This window comes from Pseudophryne corroboree, chromosome 3, assembly GCF_028390025.1.
Source record: "Pseudophryne corroboree isolate aPseCor3 chromosome 3, aPseCor3.hap2, whole genome shotgun sequence".
NCBI classification, from domain to species: Eukaryota; Metazoa; Chordata; class Amphibia; order Anura; family Myobatrachidae; genus Pseudophryne; species Pseudophryne corroboree.
The window spans coordinates 167,806,772-167,826,394 of NC_086446.1; the positions used below are offsets into that span (position 1 = coordinate 167,806,772).

Below are 19,623 nucleotides of genomic sequence, written 5' to 3' on the forward strand. Positions count from 1 at the left end.
CAAACACTCCCAGAAAACGGTCAGTTGACACTCATAAACGCCTTCTTCCTGTCAATCTCCTTGCGATCGGTGGTGCGAATGGAATCTTCGCTAGATCCAGTGCACAGCAGCGATGCTCTTTGTGCCCGTATGACACGCATGTGCATTGCGGAGCATGTGCAGTATTGGCGTTTTTTTACCTGATTGCTGCGCTGCAAAAATCAGCAGCGAGCGATCAACTCGGAATGACCCCCATAGTGTAGTGACTGTACATGTGTCTGGAACAGGGAACTGAGATCAATCTGAACAAATATTACCTTGCTGTATCACAGCCAAAGCCATAGGTGGCTCTTGTGCTCTGTATATCAGTACTCTCTATGATCTCCCAGCCGTGCCCTTGGACTCTATGGTACTAAGTAAGCAGGAAGAAATCCCTGTAATACACACGTGCTGCCGCAACTGGTTTTGTAGGTGAGTGTAGTGCATGCATGTGCTTGTGTGTCTCAAGTATGTGAGTACAGTGCATTTGTCTGTCTCATGTAGCTGTGTGCATGTGTCTGTCTCATGTAGTTGAGTTCAGTGCATACATGTGTCTGTCTCATGTAGCTTTGGGCGGCCTGTGTCACTGGGTCTTATGCGTCATCGGCAATGGCTGGTAGCGCTTGCTGGGACTCGTAGTTGCACAGAAATAGCACCCTTAATAATGTGATTTTGGAGAGCCCTATGCAGTTCTGTGTTTTAATCCTAGCAATTTAGTTGTCAGCTGAAATGACGGTGTTTTACCGCAGTGTGTAGAAAATGACAGACATAAGGTGACCCTGTAACTTCTTTAGTGTAAAAGAAAACCACCCTTGCTCCTGCGTGATGATCTGTTACTATTAATATTAAAAGTCTTGTGATCCAATATAAGCAAGTTATTTATGGATGCCTAAATTCCTCATAAGTGTTTTCTGCATTGTGGGTTGGCAGATTTGTTACTGCTCATTGCATACCTCCCAACATGACCCTCTCCAGGAGGGACAGAATGCTCTTAATTTATAATTGCCCTCACCTGTGCTGAAACACCTTTCTTATCCATTAACCTGTTCATCACAGGTGCAGACAATCATACAGTAAGAGAGAAGTCCAGAAGCAGAGCATTGTGTCCCTCCTGGAGAGGGTCATGTTGGGAGGTATGCTCATTGTCCTGAAGTAGTACGTTATTCACATTGCAGTCTACTTTCACACGTGCACCTGTCCTGAAATAGCACCAAAAAGCTACATTTGTCACACCATGGTCTTTGTCACTTAGCTGCACCAAGCATTCTGCCAGAGACTTTTTTATTTTGTTTGTTTTTTAAAAATATGAAGGGGGAAGGGGGTGGAGGATTCAATCATTATTGTGGGGCTATAGCTCCCGGGTCAATTTCTTGTACTGTAAATGCGTGACTAGCGGATTTCTGCTCGCACCATTCTGTGAGTAGAAATCCGCGTTAACTATTGCCTCGGGGTTAGTCTCTGTATTACCATGTGCAGCAACAGCTTTGCGCCTGGCACTTAACCCTGGGAACACTGCAAGTCTCTGTAAACTGCATCTCAGTCAGTAGCGTTAAGGTGCATCTCATGGGTTAAAACCATACTTGCCTACCTGACCCTCTCCATGAGGGATAAAATGCTCTGTTCCTGGACTTTCCTAGTAATGTATGATTGCCATCACCTGTGGTGAAACACCTTTCTTATCAATTACCTAGCTCACCACAGGGGATGGCATTCATACATTACCAGGAAAGTCCAGAAACAGAGCATTTTATCCCTCATGGAGAGGGTCAGGTAGGCAAGTATGGTTAAAACCTAATATTTTAAAATGCAATATGGTTTTGAGGAAACAGGCATCACATGAACACCTGACTTAGTAGGTGCCACAAGTTTTTGATCATAGTATCACTGATCTGGTTGTGTGGCAGTCAGGTCAAGTAATGAGAGTGCGACACAGCGAGAATACATGTGAATGACATTTATGGAAGATGTGACAATATAAAATAATGACATGACTGTATAATGACAGATGTAAACATCAGGTCTCTGGAATATTTGATAAACACTGGAACCTACAATGGTTATAGCTTTTTTGGAATAGATGAGTGCATGAGTGGAAAGTGTTGCTGTTTGGCAATAATGATCTGAGAGCTAGCCAAGTCTGCCCTTTTATGAATGTTTTACCAAATCCAAAATTGGCCGACTGGTTACCTAATCCATCTTTTTGTCAACATTGTTTTTAAACTGGTCTTGCCAGTTTAAAGGTCTAGGGCAGGCCTGGCCAACCTGTGGCTCTCCAGATGTTGTGAAACTACAAATCCCAGCGTGCCCTGCCACAGTTTTAGCATTCCCTAATAGCAAAACTGTGGAAAGGCATGATGGGACTTGTAGTTTTACAACAGCTGGAGAGCCACAGGTTGGCCAGGCCTGGTCTAGGGGGTCTATTAAATATACTAAACTTTGGATAGAGATAAAGTGGACGGAGATAAAGTACCAGCCAATCAGCAACTAAATGCCATGTCACAGGCTGTGCTTGAGAAATGACAGTTAGGAGCTGATTAGCTGGTACTTTAACTCCATCCAAAGCTTAGTAAATAGACCCCTAGGTCTCATGGCTCATTTTTTGAAAGCCTTTCACGATATGAAATTTACTTATTTATTACCAGTTATTTATATAGCGCACACACATTCCGTAGCGCTTTACAGAGAATAGTTGTCCATTCACATCAGTCCCTGCCCTAGTGGAGCTTACAATCTATATTCCTATCACATGTACACAGACACATTCACACTAGGGTTAAATTTGTTAGGAGTCAGTTAACCTACCAGTATATTTTTGGATTGTGGGAGGAAACCGGAGTACCCAAAGGAAACCCACGCAAGTACGGGGAGAATATAAAAATTCCACACAGGGCCGTGTTGGGAAATGAACCCATGACCTGAGTACTGTGAGGCAGCATGCGAATAACATAAAAATTAATTGACATTGTTGGATTTGTATAATAATGCTGTATGAGTTAAAATTAATATACATATAACATTTAACCCTTTTTGTTGAGCATATGGGTCTCCTCTCGTGTTCTACTCTTATGTTATAATAGGCCCTACACACTGGGCGATAATACTCAAAGATATGAACGATCTCGTTCATTAATGAACGAGATACCGTTCATATCTTTGAGTGTGGAGTCACCAGCGATGAACGATGCGCGGCCCCGCGGCCAGTGCATGCAGGCCAATATGGACGATCTCGTCCATATTTGCCTGCAGTTCTATGGAGCCGGGGGAGTGAAGAAACTTCACTCCCCCCGTCACTGCCCCCCCGCCGCCAGGTCTCCCGTCGGGCAGCTCGGAGGCGGATCGCTCAATATGTAGGGCCCTTAAGATTCAGAGCTTGCTTCATGTATCTTGCACAGCTTCATATTACAGATGTGTTCATATATACCTTTCCTTAAATTGCTACATTTGTCCTAATTTTTTGTGCCATCAAATATTCCATTAAGACACATCATGTCTTTTTTGCTCTAAAATCTACTCCATTTGTGTCTTTTTTTTTTTTTATTTGATTTTTTTCCCACTGCTAATGTAAAAGAAAGTAAAAAGTACCATACCCTATACGCATACGCTAGTGGATTGGTAAGCTAAGCAGTGCAAAAAAAGACGTAGAAATATATAGGTAACCCAGCGCAAAACCTCTGTGTAAATGATAAATTAACAGAATTTTAAATATTTATTTAGTTATTTAAAAAGTGACACAATGTAAGAAGATTTCTGATATATTAACAACTACAACATAAGACAACAGAGGGAGAGGGGGAAAGCAAAAAAAAGTAAGTTTAAAAGTTCAAGGGTATTTTGTAAAAAAATAATTTTTGAGAGAAAAAAAAAGACTAGAGGGCAAGAGATGGGGACTGAAAAAAAAGAAAAAGGGCAAGAGATAGGGACTGATGTGACTAATGTGCCCTACACATTTGTCGCTCTGTCGCTGAGCTGCCCGACGGCGGATACAGCCAACTGGCGACCCAGCGGTGAGGGGGTGCAGTGACAGTTTCTTCACTCCCCCCGTCACCCGGCTCCATAGCAGTGCATGCTAATATGGACGAGATTGTCCATATTGGCTGCAAGCATATGCGACGGGGTACCAACGATGAACGAGTGCGGGGCCGCGCATCGTTAATCGTTGGTGCCTACACACAAAACGATATGAACGAGAACGTTCATATTGTTCTGTTTTATCTGCCAGTGTGTAGGGCCCTTTAGCCAGAGAGAATTGTGTCAGTTTACACTGCATTGATTACAAGAAAAGTGCCCACTACAGCAAAAGTCTCTTGATGTGCATCTGTTGTGCGAAAATGTAAAATGTCCAAAACAAACTATCCATGGTGTGACGTCTAGGTTGTGCCACGTATTTCTCCATATGGAGCAAAATCTCCAGGTGAGGACTTTTGTAAGCATGTACAGTGTATAAGATTTGATGACCAAAATGATGGTAGCTGCATTAATATCTAGATATGTTAGGATAAGCAAGATTACTTTAGGTGAAATTAGGTGAACAGTCTGTCTTCAATATAACCTACCTTCTTGTTTGCTATATGTGCTGGCATTTTCTATGAAGGAATTGTTGTCCAACACCTTTATCGTGGAATATTTTGTAAGCTGTTCCTTCCTGCTTTGTGACAAATAGTCTGCCGGTTTTTAAGGAGACGTCATGCAGTAATTCCAAAAGTAAAGACAACTTTATTGTCCCTTTGCAGTCATAAATTAGAACTTAATTGAGTCAACACAAGGTTTTATAGGTACAAATAATGCAAATGTGAAATTAAAGAAAGGGAAGGAAGCAGGTTAAAATGTGATGGCAGGAATTACTTTGAAAAATAGAATGTATATCAGTATCAGACCAAACATTTGCAAACCTCTTTATCAACACTGAAAGACTATCGGCACTAACAATAATATACTGCAAATCAGTATGTATCTAGCAAATAAAATCATGGGGATTTTGTTCGTATATTGATCAAAACATTTAAGCTGGCAGCCTGTCATCAAGGGACCACAAGTCTCTGAAAGTCCCTACAGTAGCATGTATGCCCAGCACACCATTACACTGCCGTTAAATGTACTCCCATCTTAACGTATGGTGGCAAACTCCAATTTCTCTGACGTCCTAGTGGATGCTGGGACTCCGTCAGGACCATGGGGAATAGCGGCTCCGCAGGAGACAGGGCACAAAAGTAAAAGCTTTAGGATCAGGTGGTGTGCACTGGCTCCTCCCCCTATGACCCTCCTCCAAGCCTCAGTTAGGTTTTTGTGCCCGGCCGAGAAGGGTGCAATCTAGGTGGCTCTCATAAAGAGCTGCTTAGAGTAAAAGTTTTGATAGTTTTCTTATTTTCAGTGAGTCCTGCTGGCAACAGGCTCACTGCAACGAGGGACTTAGGGGAGAAGAAGTGAACTCATCTGCGTGCAGGATGGATTTGCTTCTTAGGCTACTGGACACTAGCTCCAGAGGGACGATCACAGGTACAGCCTGGATGGGTCACCGGAGCCGCGCCGCCGACCCCCTTGCAGATGCCGAAGTAAGAAGAGGTCCAGAAACCGGCGGCTGAAGGCTTTTCAGTCTTCATGAGGTAGCGCACAGCACTGCAGCTGTGCGCCATTGCTCTCAGCACACTTCACACCAACGGTCACTGAGGGTGCAGGGCGCTGGGGGGGGCGCCCTGGGCAGCAATGTTAATACCTTTTCTGGCTAAAAAGAATACATCACATATAGTCCCTGAGGCTATATGGATGTATTTCACCCCTGCCAGGTCTCGGAAAAACGGGAGAAGAGCCCGCCGGAATAGGGGGCGGGGCCTATCTCCTCAGCACACAGCGCCATTTTCCCTCACAGAACTGCTGGTGGGAAGGCTCCCAGGCTCTCCCCTGCACTGCACTACAGAAACAGGGTTAAAACAGAGAGGGGGGGCACTTATTTGGCGATATGATTATATATTAAGATGCTATAAGGGAAAACACTTATATAAAGGTTGTCCCTGTATAATTATAGCGTTTTGGTGTGTGCTGGCAAACTCTCCCTCTGTCTCCCCAAAGGGCTAGTGGGGTCCTGTCCTCTATCAGAGCATTCCCTGTGTGTGTGCTGTGTGTCGGTACGTGTGTGTCGACATGTATGAGGACGATGTTGGTGAGGAGGCGGAGCAATTGCCTGTAATGGTGATGTCACTCTCTAGGGAGTCGACACCGGAATGGATGGCTTATTTAAGGAATTACGTGATAATGTCAACACGCTTCAAGGTCGGTTGACGACGTGAGACGGCCGGCAAACAAATTAGTACCTGTCCAGGCGTCTCAAACACCGTCAGGGGCTTTAAAACGCCCATTTACCTCAGTCGGTCGACATAGACACAGACACGGACACTGACTCCAGTGTCGACGGTGAAGAAACAAACGTATTTCTCTATCGTCCTAGTGGATGCTGGGGTTCCTGAAAGGACCATGGGGAATAGCGGCTCCGCAGGAGACAGGGCACAAAAAGTAAAGCTTTTTCCGATCAGGTGGTGTGCACTGGCTCCTCCCCCTATGACCCTCCTCCAGACTCCAGTTAGATTTTTGTGCCCGGCCGAGAAGGGTGCAATCTAGGTGGCTCTCCTAAAGAGCTGCTTAGAGAAAGTTTAGCTAGGTTTTTTATTTTACAGTGATTCCTGCTGGCAACAGGATCACTGCAGCGAGGGACTGAGGGGAGAAGGAGTCAACTCACCTGCGTGCAGGATGGATTGGTTTCTTGGCTACTGGACATCAAGCTCCAGAGGGACGATCACAGGTACAGCCTGGATGGTCACCGGAGCCACGCCGCCGGCCCCCTTGCAGATGCTGAAATCAGAAGAGGTCCAGAATCGGCGGCTGAAGACTCCTGCAGTCTTCTAAAGGTAGCGCACAGCACTGCAGCTGTGCGCCATTTTCCTCTCAGCACACTTCACACGGCAGTCACTGAGGGTGCAGGGCGCTGGGAGGGGGGCGCCCTGGGAGGCAAATGAGTACCTATAAAGGCTAAAAATACCTCACATATAGCCCTAGAGGCTATATGGAGATATTTAACCCCTGCCTAATTTTTCTAAATAGCGGGAGACGAGCCCGCCGGAAAAGGGGCGGGGCCTATCTCCTCAGCACACGGCGCCATTTCCTCTCACAGCTCCGCTGGTCAGGACGGCTCCCAAGTCTCTCCCCTGCACTGCACTACAGAAACAGGGTAAAACAGAGAGGGGGGGGCACATTTATGGCGATATTTTGATATAACAAAGCAGCTATAAGGGAGCACTTATTATAAGGCTATCCCTGATATATATATAGCGCTTTTGGTGTGTGCTGGCAAACTCTCCCTCTGTCTCCCCAAAGGGCTAGTGGGTCCTGTCTTCGTTAGGAGCATTCCCTGTGTGTCTGCTGTGTGTCGGTACGTGTGTGTCGACATGTATGAGGACGATATTGGTGTGGAGGCGGAGCAATTGCCAAATATGAGGATGTCACCCCCTAGGGAGTCGACACCAGAATGGATGCCTTTATTTATGGAACTACGGGATAGTGTCAACACGCTAAAGCAGTCGTTTGACGACATGAGACGGCCGGACAATCAATTAGTGCCTGTCCAGGCGACTCAAACACCGTCAGGGGCTGTGAAACGCCCTTTGCCTCAGTCGGTCGACACAGACCCAGACACAGGCGATGACTCCAGTGGTGACGGTGACGAATCAACCGTATTTTCCAGTAGGGCCACACGTTATATGATTTTGGCAATGAAGGAGGCGTTACATTTAGCTGATACTACAGGTACCACTAAACAGGGTATTATGTGGGGTATGAAAAAACTACCTATAGTTTTTCCTGAATCAGAAGAACTAAATGACGTGTGTAATGAAGCGTGGGTTGCCCCTGATAAAAAGCTGATAATTTCAAAGAAATTATTGGCATTATACCCTTTCCCGCCAGAGGTTAGGGAGCGCTGGGAAACACCTCCTAGGGTGGACAAGGCGCTAACACGCTTATCTAAACAAGTGGCGTTACCCTCTCCTGAGACGGCCGCACTTAAAGATCCATCAGATAGGAGGATGGAAAATATCCAAAAAAGTATATACACACATGCAGGTGTTATACTACGACCAGCTGTAGCGACTGCCTGGATGGGCAGTGCGGGGGTAGTTTGGTCAGAATCCCTGATTGAAAATATTGATACCCTGGACAGGGACAATATTTTACTGTCGTTAGAACAAATAAAGGATGCATTTCTTTATATGCGTGATGCACAGAGGGATATATGCACACTGGCATCACGGGTAAGTGCTATGTCCATTTCGGCCAGAAGAGCTTTATGGACGCGACAGTGGACAGGCGATGCGGATTCAAAACGGCATATGGAAGTTTTGCCGTATAAAGGGGAGGAGTTATTTGGAGTCGGTCTATCAGATTTGGTGGCCACGGCTACAGCCGGGAAATCCACCTTTCTACCTCAAGTCACTCCCCAACAGAAAAAGGCACCGACTTTTCAACCGCAGCCCTTTCGTTCCTTTAAAAATAAGAGAGCAAAGGGCTATTCATATCTGCCACGAGGCAAAGGTCGAGGGAAGAGACAGCAACACGCAGCTCCTTCCCAGGATCAGAAGCCCTCCCCGGCTTCTACAAAAGCCTCAGCATGACGCTGGGGCTTCTCAAGCGGACTCGGGGACCGTGGGGGGTCGTCTCAAAAATTACAGCGCGCAGTGGGCTCACTCGCAAGTAGATCCCTGGATCCTGCAGATAATATCTCAGGGATACAGGTTGGAATTAGAGACAGATCCACCTCGCCGTTTCCTGAAGTCTGCTTTACCAACGTCCCCCTCCGAAAGGGAGACGGTGTTGGAAGCCATTCACAAGCTGTACTCTCAGCAGGTGATAGTCAAGGTACCTCTTCTGCAACAAGGGAAGGGGTATTATTCCACTCTTTTTGTGGTACCGAAGCCGGATGGCTCGGTAAGGCCTATTCTAAATCTGAAGTCCTTGAACCTGTACATAAAGAAGTTCAAGTTCAAAATGGAGTCACTCAGAGCAGTGATAGCGAACCTGGAAGAGGGGGACTTTATGGTATCCTTGGACATCAAGGATGCGTATCTCCACGTTCCAATTTACCCCTCACACCAGGGGTACCTCAGGTTCGTTGTACAAAACTGTCACTATCAGTTTCAGACGCTGCCGTTCGGATTGTCCACGGCACCTCGGATCTTTACAAAGGTAATGGCCGAGATGATGATTCTTCTTCGAAGAAAAGGCGTATTAATTATCCCATACTTGGACGATCTCCTAATAAGGGCGAGGTCCAGAGAACAGCTAGAGATGGGATTAGCACTGTCTCAGGAAGTGCTAAAACAGCACGGGTGGATTCTGAATATTCCAAAATCCCAGTTAATGCCGACAACTCGTCTGCTGTTCCTAGGGATGATTCTGGACACGGTTCAGAAAAAGGTTTTTCTCCCGGAGGAAAAAGCCAAGGAGTTATCCGAGCTTGTCAGGAACCTCCTAAAACCAGGAAAGGTGTCTGTACATCAATGCACAAGAGTCCTGGGAAAAATGGTGGCTTCTTACGAAGCAATTCCATTCGGCAGATTCCACGCAAGAATTTTCCAAAGGGATCTGTTGAACAAATGGTCAGGGTCGCATCTTCAGATGCACCTGCGGATAACCCTGTCTCCAAGGACAAGGGTGTCTCTTCTGTGGTGGTTGCAGAGTGCTCATCTATTGGAGGGCCGCAGATTCGGCATACAGGATTGGATCCTGGTGACCACGGACGCCAGCCTGAGAGGCTGGGGAGCAGTCACACAAGGAAGAAACTTCCAGGGAGTATGGACGAGCCTGGAAACGTCTCTTCACATAAACATTCTGGAACTAAGAGCAATATACAATGCTCTAAGCCAGGCAGAACCTCTGCTTCAGGGAAAACCGGTGTTGATCCAGTCGGACAACATCACGGCAGTCGCCCATGTGAACAGACAGGGCGGCACAAGAAGCAGGAGTGCAATGGCAGAAGCTGCAAGGATTCTTCGCTGGGCAGAGAATCATGTGATAGCACTGTCAGCAGTGTTCATCCCGGGAGTGGACAACTGGGAAGCAGACTTCCTCAGCAGACACGATCTTCACCCGGGAGAGTGGGGACTTCATCCAGAAGTCTTCCACATGCTGGTAACCCGTTGGGAAAGACCAATGGTGGACATGATGGCGTCTCGCCTCAACAAAAAACTGGACAGGTATTGCGCCAGGTCAAGAGATCCGCAGGCAATAGCTGTGGACGCGCTGGTAACGCCTTGGGTGTACCAGTCGGTGTATGTGTTTCCTCCTCTGCCTCTCATACCAAAAGTATTGAGAATTATACGGCAAAGAGGCGTAAGAACGATACTAGTGGTTCCGGATTGGCCAAGAAGGACTTGGTACCCGGAACTTCAAGAGATGATCACGGAAGATCCGTGGCCTCTACCTCTAAGGAGGGACTTGCTTCAGCAGGGTCCCTGTCTGTTTCAAGGCTTACCGCGGCTGCGTTTGACGGCATGGCGGTTGAACGCCGGATCCTAAAGGAAAAAGGCATGCCGGAAGAAGTCATTCCTACTTTGATTAAAGCAAGGAAGGAAGTAACCGTGCAACATTATCACCGAATTTGGCGAAAATATGTTGCGTGGTGCGAAGATCGGAGTGCTCCGACGGAGGAATTTCAACTGGGTCGATTCCTACATTTCCTGCAATCAGGATTGTCAATGGGTCTCAAATTGGGATCTATTAAGGTTCAAATTTCGGCCCTGTCGATTTTCTTTCAAAAAGAATTGGCTTCAGTCCCTGAAGTCCAGACCTTTGTTAAGGGAGTGCTGCATATACAGCCTCCTGTGGTGCCTCCAGTGGCACCGTGGGATCTCAATGTGGTTTTGGATTTCCTAAAATCTCATTGGTTTGAACCACTAAAAAAGGTGGATTTGAAATATCTCACATGGAAAGTGACCATGCTTCTAGCCCTGGCTTCTGCCAGGAGAGTGTCAGAATTGGCAGCTTTATCTTACAAAAGCCCATATCTGATTTTCCATTCGGACAGGGCAGAACTGCGGACTCGTCCGCATTTTCTCCCTAAGGTGGTGTCAGCATTTCATCTGAACCAGCCTATTGTAGTGCCTGCGGCTACAAGTGACTTGGAGGACTCCAAGTTACTGGACGTTGTCAGAGCATTAAAAATATATATTGCAAGGACAGCTGGAGTCAGAAAATCTGACTCGTTGTTTATATTGTATGCACCCAACAAGATGGGTGCTCCGGCGTCTAAGCAGACGATTGCTCGTTGGATCTGTAGCACAATCCAACTTGCACATTCTGTGGCAGGCCTGCCACAGCCTAAATCTGTAAAGGCCCACTCCACAAGGAAGGTGGGCTCATCTTGGGCGGCTGCCCGAGGGGTCTCGGCATTACAACTTTGCCGAGCAGCTACGTGGTCAGGGGAGAACACGTTTGTAAAATTTTACAAATTTGATACTCTGGCTAAGGAGGACCTGGAGTTCTCTCATTCGGTGCTGCAGAGTCATCCGCACTCTCCCGCCCGTTTGGGAGCTTTGGTATAATCCCCATGGTCCTTTCAGGAACCCCAGCATCCACTAGGACGATAGAGAAAATAAGATTTTACTTACCGATAAATCTATTTCTCGGAGTCCGTAGTGGATGCTGGGCGCCCATCCCAAGTGCGGATTATCTGCATAAATTGTACATAGTTATTGTTAACTAATTCGGGTTATTGTTGAAGGAAGCCATCTTTCAGAGGCTCCGCTGTTATCATACTGTTAACTGGGTTTAGATCACAAGTTGTACGGTGTGATTGGTGTGGCTGGTATGAGTCTTACCCGGGATTCAAAATCCTCCCTTATTGTGTACGCTCGTCCGGGCACAGTACCTAACTGGAGTCTGGAGGAGGGTCATAGGGGGAGGAGCCAGTGCACACCACCTGATCGGAAAAAGCTTTACTTTTTGTGCCCTGTCTCCTGCGGAGCCGCTATTCCCCATGGTCCTTTCAGGAACCCCAGCATCCACTACGGACTCCGAGAAATAGATTTATCGGTAAGTAAAATCTTATTTTTCCTTTAGGGCCACACGTTACATGTTAAGGGCAATGAAGGAGGTGTTACATATTTCTGATACTACAAGTACCACAAAAAAGGGTATTATGTGGGTGTGAAAAAACTACATGTAGTTTTTCCAGAATCAGATAAATTAAATGAAGTGTGTGATGATGCGTGGGTTTCCCCCGATAGAAAATTATTGGCGGTATACCCTTTCCCGCCAGAAGTTAGGGCGCGTAGGGAAACACCCCTTAGGGTGGATAAGGCGCTCACACGCTTATCAAAACAAGTGGCGTTACCGTCTCCAGATACGGCCGCCCTCAAGGAGCCAGCTGATAGGAGGCTGGAAAATATCCTAAAAAGTATATACACACATACTGGTGTTATACTGCGACCAGCTATCGCCTCAGCCTGGATGTGCAGCGCTGGGGTGGCTTGGTCGGATTCCCTGACTGAAAATATTGATACCCTTGACAGGGACAGTATTTTATTGACTATAGAGCACAGAGAGATATTTGCACTCTGGCATCAAGAGTAAGTGCGATGTCCATATCTGCCAGAAGATGTTTATGGACACGACAGTGGTCAGGTGATGCAGATTCCAAACGGCACATGGAAGTATTGCCGTATAAAGGGGAGGAGTTATTTGGGGTCGGTCCATCGGACCTGGTGGCCACGGCAACAGCTGGAAAATCCACCTTTTTTACCCTAAGTCACATCTCAGCAGAAAAAGACACCGTCTTTTCAGCCTCAGTCCTTTCGTCCCCATAAGGGCAAGCGGGCAAAAGGCCAGTCATATCTGCCCAGGGATAGAGGAAAGGGAAGAAGACTGCAGCAGGCAGCCCATTCCCAGGAACAGAAGCCTTCCACCGCTTCTGCCAAGTCCTCAGCATGACGCTGGGGCCGTACAGGACCCCTGGATCCTACAAGTAGTATCCCAGGGGTACAGATTGGAAATTCGAGACGTCTCCCCCTTGCAGGTTCCTGAAGTCTGCTTTACCAACGTCTCCCTCCGACAGGGAGGCAGTATTGGAAACAATTCACAAGCTGTATTCCCAGCAGGTGATAATCAAAGTACTCCTCCTACAACAAGGAAAGGGGTATTATTCCACATTATATTGTGGTACTGAAGCCAGACGGCTCGGTGAGACCTATTCTAAATCTGAAATATTTGAACACTTACATACAAAGGTTCAAATCAAGATGGAGTCACTCAGAGCAGTGATAGCGAACCAGGAAGAAGGGGACTATATGGTGTCCCGGGACATCAGGGATGCTTCCTCCATGTCCCAATTTGCCCTTCTCACCAAGGGTACCTCAGGTTCGTGGTACAGAACTGTCACTATCAGTTTCAGACGATGCCGGTTGGATTGTCCACGGCACCCCGGGTCTTTACCAAGGTAATGGCCGAAATTATGATTCTTCTTCAAAGAAAATGGACGATATCCTGATAAGGGCTAGGTCCAGAGAACAGTTGGAGGTCGGAGTAGCACTATCTCAAGTAGTTCTACGACAGCATGGGTGGATTCTAAATATTCCAAAACCGCAGCTGTTTCCGACGACAATTTGCTGTTCCTAGGGTTGATTCTGGACACAGTCCAGTAAAGGGTGTTTCTCCCGGAGAAGAAAGCAAGGGAGTTATCCGAGCTAGTCAGGAACCTCCTAAAACCAGGAAAAGTGTCAGTGCATCATTGCACAAGGGTCCTGGGAAAAATGGTGGCTTCTTACGAAGCGATTCCATTCGGCAGAATTCACGCAAGAACTTTTCAGTGGGATCTGCTGGAAAAATGGTCCGGATCGCATCTTCAGATGCATCAGCGGATAACCCTGTATCCAAGGACAAGGGTGTTTCTTCTGCGGTGGCTGCAGAGTGCTCATCTACTAAAGGGCCGCAGATTCGGCATTCAGGACTGGGTCCTGGTGACCACGGATGCCAGCCGGAGAGGCTGGGGAGCAGTCACACAGGGAAAAAATTTCCAGGGAGTGTGATCAAGTCTGGAGACTTCTCTCCACATAAAACAATGCTCTAAGCTTAGCAAGACCTCTGCTTCAAGGTCAGCCGGTATTGATCCAGTGGGACAACATCACGGCAGTCGCCCACGTAAACAGACAGGGCGGCACAAGAAGCAGGAGGGAAATGGCAGAAACTGCAAAGATTCTTCGCTGGGCGGAAAATCATGGGATAGCACTGTCAGCAGTGTTCATTCCGGGAGTGGACAACTGGGAAGCAGACTTCCTCAGCAGGCACGACCTCCACCCGGGAGAGTGGGGACTTCATCGGGAAGTCTTCCACATGATTGTGAACCGTTGGGAAAGACCAAAGGTGGACATGATGGCGTCCCGCCTGAACAAAAAACTGGACAGGTATTGCGCCAGGTCAAGAGACCCTCAGGCAATAGCTGTGGACGTTCTGGTAACACAGTGGGTGTACCAGTCGGTGTATGTGTTCCCTCCTCTGCTTCTCATACCCAAGGTACTGAGAATTATAAGACGTAGAGGAGTAAGAACTATACTCGTGGCTCCGGATTGGCCAAGAAGGACTTGGTACCCGGAACTTCAAGAAATGCTCACAGAGGACTCATGGCCTCTGCCGCTAAGAAGGGACTTGCTTCAGCAAGTACCATGTCTGTTCCAAGACTTACCGCGGCTGCGTTTGACGGCATGGCGGTGGAACGCCGGATCCTAAGGGAAAAAGGCATTCCGGAAGAGGTCATTCCTACCCTGGTCAAAGCCAGGAAGGAGGTGACCGCACAACATTATCACCACATGTGGCGAAAATATGTTGCGTGGTGTGAGGCCAGGAAGGCCCCACGAAGAAATTTCAACTCGGTCGATTCCTGCATTTCCTGCAAACAGGAGTGTCTATGGGCCTCAAATTGGGGTCCATTAAGGTTCAAATTTCGGCCCTGTCAATTTTCTTCCAGAAAGAATTGGCTTCACTTCCTGAAGTCCAGAAGTTTGTCAAGGGAGTACTGCATATACAACCCCCTTTTGTGCCTCCAGTGGCACTGTGGGATCTCAACGTAGTTCTGGGATTCCTCAAATCACATTTTAAACCGCTCAAATCTGTGGATTTGAAATATCTCACATGAAAAGTGACCATGCGGTTGGCCCTGGCCTCGGCCAGGCGAGTGTCAGAATTGGTGGCTTTGTCTCACAAAAGCCCATATCTGATTGTCCATTCGGACAGGGCAGAGCTGCGGACTCGTCCACAGTTTCTCCCTAAGGTGGTGTCAGCGTTTCACCTGAACCAGTTTATTGTGGTACCTGCGGCTATTAGGGACTTGGAGGACTCCAAGTTGCTAGATGTTGTCAGGGCCCTGAAAATATAGGTTTCCAGGACGGCTGGAGTCAGGAAAACTGACTTGCTATTATCCTGTATGCACCCAACAAACTGGGTGCTCTTGCTTCTAAGCAGACGATTGCTAGTTGGATGTGTAGTACAATTCAGCTTGCACATTCTGTGGCAGGCCTGCCACAGCCAAAATATGTAAATGCCCATTTCACAAGGAAGGTGGGCTCATCTTGGGCGGCTGCCCGAGGGGTCTCGGCTTTACAACTTTGCCGAGCAGCGACTTGGTCAGGGGCAAATACGTTTGCAAAATTCTACAAATTTGATACCCTGGCTGAGGAGGACCTGGAGTTCTCTCATTCGGTGCTGCAGAGTCATCCGCACTCTCCCGCCCGTTTGGGAGCTTTGGTATAATCCCCATGGTCCTGACTGAGTCCCAGCATCCACTAGGACGTCAGAGAAAATAAGAATTTACTTACCGATAATTCTATTTCTCGTAGTCCGTAGTGGATGCTGGGCGCCCATCCCAAGTGCGGATTGTCTGCAATACTTGTACATAGTTATTGTTACAAAAATCGGGTTATTATTGTTGTGAGCCATCTTTTCAGAGGCTCCGCTGTTATCATACTGTTAACTGGGTTCAGATCACAGGTTGTACAGTGTGATTGGTGTGGCTGGTATGAGTCTTACCCGGGATTCAAAATCCTTCCTTATTGTGTACGCTCGTCCGGGCACAGTATCCTAACTGAGGCTTGGAGGAGGGTCATAGGGGGAGGAGCCAGTGCACACCACCTGATCCTAAAGCTTTTACTTTTGTGCCCTGTCTCCTGCGGAGCCGCTATTCCCCATGGTCCTGACGGAGTCCCAGCATCCACTACGGACTACGAGAAATAGAATTATCGGTAAGTAAATTCTTATTATTTGTGTGTATTGGTAGGACAAGGACATTTGGTCAAATTGCAATGCATTATACCTATGCATTTTCATTATAAATTTCTGTAGTACTGTGGAAAACAAAATTGCTGTACCGTAGATATTGTATTAACTATAGACTAATGCAGATATTTTGGTAAATGATAGGCTACTGGTAAATCTGACAATGTTACTTTCTACAGGAGTGCTTATACACATGACATAAAGAACACAACTGGGACAAAATGGACCCTTTAAAAGCACAGCAGTTGGCGGCAGAACTAGAGGTGGAAATGATGGCAGATATGTATAACAGGTAAGCAAATCCAGTATATTTAATCTGGTATGCTGATGATAGATCTGCACTGTCTATTTACACAGTCAACATGCATTAGGTGGACAGGTGAAAGGTAGTGTTAATGGTCGACACACAAATAGTCGACACAAGTTTTATGGGGGGTTTCACATCGTTTTCAACTTCTACTTGATTTACCATACACATGGACTAAGATTGGCAACAGTAACCTGTGCCGAGCGAGGCACCTTGCCTGAAGCATTGGCAAGCGAAAGCAAGCCCGCCAGGGTCTACGTTTGTCACATATCATAAAACATAGCAAATTTTACCCAAAAAACGTAAAGAAAAAATAAAGCCAAAAAACTTTGTTCAAACCGTTTCAGCGTCAAATTTTTGGCCCCGTTGACCTAATGCATGTTGCCCATGTGCGGTTGACCTAATATCTATCTAATTCCTGTATATCTTCTACACCACACCGCTTTGATGTCACTCTTTAGTATTGCTGTACTCAGGGGCAGATTTATTAATCCTGGAGAAGTGATAAAGCAGTGATAAGTGGAAGGTGATAATGCACCAGCCAATTATTACAGGTCTAAAAAATAACAGTAGCTGATTGGCTGGTGCGTTATCACCTTCCAGTTATCACTGCTTTGTCACTTCTCCAGGCTCAATACATCTGCCTCTCAGTGCTGAATTGAATAGCTCTGAGACCTCCTTTTTGACGCTGTTCACAGTGAGCTGAATTGAATCGACCCCATTATCTATTGTTCTGGACATCTACAATTTAGAATGACTTGCGTGAGTCCTTTCTATTTTTTCATTCCTTCAGGGGACCCTCTTAAAACATTTTAAAATCAAATCTGAACAATTTTTTCTGTGTGGCATATTTATTTCAAGCAATCAGTGAAGCTGGATACTTGTAATAAATGAGGTTGGAAAGTGCAGGGGCCAAAGTGGCAGATGGTTTCCGATTTGAAAAATGCCATAACCATCCAGGCAGCATATCATGGGCCAAATGTATTCGAGTGAGAGATTTGGTAATGTTTTGCAGGTTTTTGTTTTTTTCAAAGTGGCAATCATTTACACAGCAAGATCAACCTGGTTTTGCAGTGTAAATGATTGCCACTTTAAAAAAAACTGCAAAACCTTACCAGATCTCTCACTTTCTGAAACTCTTACTCTGTTATAATTGGCCCATGATGTTGCCTTCAGTTCTCATCTTGCTGATGTCCCATGTCACAGGGATTCTGGTTGGCGGCATTGTCAGTGGTGGGTATTCCGGCGTTGGTATCCTGACCGCCGGGATCCCGACTGCCGGCAACCTAACTGCATTCCCCCTGCATGGCTTCAGTATGATATACCGGCGGCCTGGATGTCGGCCGTTGGTGTGCCTGACAACGGCATCCCGGCTGCCAGAATGCCGGCAGCATGGCGAGCGCAAAAAGTCCCTTTGTGGGCTCGCCATGCTGTGTGCTCGGTGGCTCACTGCGCTCACCAGAGGTCCTATTCCCACTCTATGGGTGTCGTTGACACCGAAGAGTGGGAATAGCCCGTTAGCCGGGATTCTGGCTGGCGGCATTGTCAGCGGTCTGGATTCCGGCGTCAGTATCCTGACCGCCGGGTTCACGATTGCCGGTAACCTAACTGCATCCCCCCTGCATAATCAAAAAAATGGTTCTTGAACGATAGACCCTGACTAGTTCTGTAAACCCCTCTCATTTGTTTACAATAGATTTCTTGTTAAATATGCATCCAGAGAAAATAAACATTGAATTTTGTAGCTATGACATTATAGTTATCAAGTTCTTAATCCTGGCTAGTTTATTGTATCTTTATATGTAACTATCCATTCTTACATTTCATGCACTGTTTTCTTTCTGGGGTCTAGCTTTCCACTCTTCTCTCTTCCTTACCTCTTCAGCGTTCACAATTTCCTCTGTAGTAACATTTTTGTGTTACGCTTGTCTTTCTCCCTTTCTTTATTTTTTTATTTTTTTGGTAACTTTTGTGCTGGGCTCCATTTCTTTCTGTCCCTACAGTATGTCTAATTGCTGCTTGACTCTTATTCTTGGACATTTTATACTTCATTTGTTATGCTACATTTAAGAGTATCCTTCACACAAACCATATTTCCTGTCGCTGAGCTATGTATCTGTGTCACATATGCCAGTCACACCCTGTGATCACTGTGGTGATAGGTAAGCTGTTTCATGGATAGCAACTTGGACAAATACATGTATAGTATCTATGAAGATAACATTTTCATAAATTGTCATTTTATGAGCAAGCAAGGCATCTGCACTTTCTTACACCAACAATGTTGTTTGTTTTAAGGGAAAACTGTGAAAACAGTTTCATCTCTATTACTGAACTTAAAGTTTCAATTATTTAATATTTACCCTTTGTTTTTTCCTAGAATGACTGGTGCGTGTCACAAAAAGTGTGTTCCTCCTCACTATAAAGAGCCAGAACTTTCCAAAGGGGAGAGCGTCTGTCTTGACCGCTGTGTGTCTAAATATCTTGATATCCATGAGCGTATGGGCAAGAAACTTACAGAACTGTCTATGCAAGATGAGGAGCTGATGAGGAAAATGCAGCAGGGCGTGGGGACCGCATAGTAACAGTCACGATATTGCAGCTGCTTCCTGAATCCGGAGGATTTTTGTCTACTTGTATATTGGCCTTGTGTCTTCATTTTTTTTTTTTTTATTTAAATGTTTTCTGTGTTGTGCACTTTGTGCAGTGTATTTAATTTTATGTTTCATTCTTTGTGTAACACAGACTCCTAGATGAATAAAACTGTGTTTTCATAGTGTGAAGTGAATGTATTTGAAGAGGCTATCATTGCTGATCACTCTGGTAATCTTTATCTTACACAAGTTACAGTACTTCCAGCTCATTTCTCATTATGCTTGTTATACCTTTTTAACATATATGGACAGATGTACTAAAGGGCCCTACACACTGGGCAATCTGAACGATGAACGATTTGTCAGTAACAAATGTTTGCATACACGCTGAACAAGTTGTAT

At 46.2% G+C, this 19,623-nt stretch overlaps 1 protein-coding gene across 2 annotated transcripts; it reads left to right on the forward strand.

Moving 5' to 3' along the window:
• The first annotated feature begins 343 nt into the window (after positions 1 to 343).
• Positions 344 to 19,406, forward strand: TIMM10 (translocase of inner mitochondrial membrane 10). 2 transcript variants are annotated; one of them, XM_063963407.1, is made up of 4 exons: positions 383 to 450; positions 1,075 to 1,151; positions 16,500 to 16,612; positions 19,008 to 19,406. In XM_063963407.1, exons 3-4 carry the CDS (start codon positions 16,542 to 16,544, stop codon positions 19,207 to 19,209), a joined length of 273 nt encoding a protein of 90 aa, XP_063819477.1. In that variant the 5' UTR covers positions 383 to 450; positions 1,075 to 1,151; positions 16,500 to 16,541; the 3' UTR covers positions 19,210 to 19,406. The 2 variants fall into 2 exon arrangements, with proteins under 2 accessions (XP_063819475.1, XP_063819477.1); XM_063963405.1 differs by lacking the exon at positions 1,075 to 1,151 and having other exon boundaries at positions 344 to 450.
• Positions 19,407 to 19,623: the final 217 nt, after the last annotated feature.

Coding starts and splice junctions, on each gene's coding strand:
- TIMM10 (XM_063963405.1), top strand. CDS start 16,542: ATGGACCCTTTAAAAGCACAGCAGTTGGCGGCAGAACTAGAGGTGGAA. Junction 16,613..19,007: donor ATGGCAGATATGTATAACAG/GTAAGCAAATCC, acceptor GTTTTTTCCTAG/AATGACTGGTGCGTGTCACA.